This window comes from Cynara cardunculus, unplaced genomic scaffold (genome assembly GCF_001531365.2).
Source record: "Cynara cardunculus var. scolymus isolate 2C unplaced genomic scaffold, CcrdV1 Un_Scaffold_1457, whole genome shotgun sequence".
NCBI classification, from domain to species: domain Eukaryota; kingdom Viridiplantae; phylum Streptophyta; class Magnoliopsida; order Asterales; family Asteraceae; genus Cynara; species Cynara cardunculus.
In genome coordinates this window covers 80025-81228 of record NW_020200770.1, presented here as the reverse complement: position 1 = coordinate 81228, position 1204 = coordinate 80025, and the positions used below count along the sequence as shown (strand labels likewise).

At 38.2% G+C, this 1204-nt stretch overlaps 1 protein-coding gene across 1 annotated transcript; it reads right to left on the bottom strand.

Moving 5' to 3' along the window:
• Positions 1-209: 209 nt before the first annotated feature.
• Positions 210-824, bottom strand: LOC112502456 (protein GLUTAMINE DUMPER 2-like). The gene has a single exon (XM_025106365.1). The coding sequence runs from the start codon at positions 798-800 to the stop codon at positions 393-395; it is 408 nt and encodes a 135-aa protein (XP_024962133.1). The 5' UTR covers positions 801-824; the 3' UTR covers positions 210-392.
• Between the last annotated feature and the right edge of the window lie 380 nt (positions 825-1204).

The window sequence follows — 1204 nt, the reverse complement described above, 5'->3', positions numbered from 1 at the left end:
CAAAAACTTGTGAGATTTACCAAAAAGTTGTTGGCACTAGGGGTGGTGGTGCATTAATTATATTAGTTTTTATTTTCTTAAAAGAAAACAAAAATAGATCAAATTGTTTCTTATTTAACGGATTTTTTTACTGCTATGCTGTTTGTTTCAGGGACGAATTTGTAATAAACTAATTCCACAGACCAAAATCAAGTAAACATTAAAAGCACAGGGACCAAAAATGAAGTTTACTCAAAGTTATATCATTATATGTACGTTGCCGGCGATCAAATTAAACGGCGAGCATAAAACAGTTCCCTACACAACACAGAGCCCCCTCGTCACATCTACTACGATCCACCACCGCTCGAAATCTCACTGGCATCATCATCACCCCTACAAAATAAGTAATCTTAAGACACCACGATGCTTACTTGTACTTGCTCACTGCTCCCTTCTTTCGCCATCTCCAATGTCGTCGGTGAACTGCACCGGCAACTACTGCAAAAAGTGGGTCTGGCTAAAAACGTCGGTTTTTGTTGTCCAGCCATGATCACGAGATACTTTTCTTCTAAAACAGGTGGCGTCTTGTTATTATTATTATTGTCAGCTGGTTTAGCGTCTCCGGCGCCGGCATCGTTGTTGTTTGTTAAGTTCCGAGAGAGTTTCCGGTAGGAGCAGGCGAGGATGAAGAGAGCAAGAGCAATGAGAGCCATCATGGCAGCAAGGCTTCCGAAGAGGTATGGCACCGGTGAGTGCCACGGTGATACTGAGACCACCGGCGAGGCTGGTGCCATTAAAGAAGTCGACTGTAGTGCCATTAAAGAAATTAATGTATATGATAGAGAAGTGAATTGAAGAGTGGGTTTGCATGAGGTGGTTTTTATAGAATGAGTGGTGAGATCACTTTATGCGGCGAACCGACTGTAACTTTATTAATGGATGTCTTGTGGATTAATGTTCTGCAGCTCCTATGCATCTAGCCACCAATTTAGTAAATATTCATTCTACTAATTTCTGATTTATTTTAAATCGTGTTTAATCGATATATATATTATATTATATATATATATATATATATATATATTATATATTATATACACAAATACATATAATTAAAGTAACAACCAAATGTAACGAAACAGTTGGGTTTCGGTGGAAAAAAAGTTACAGTAAAAAGTGTAAGAAGGGATCTAGACTGTTAGATATACGTAAGATGAGATGG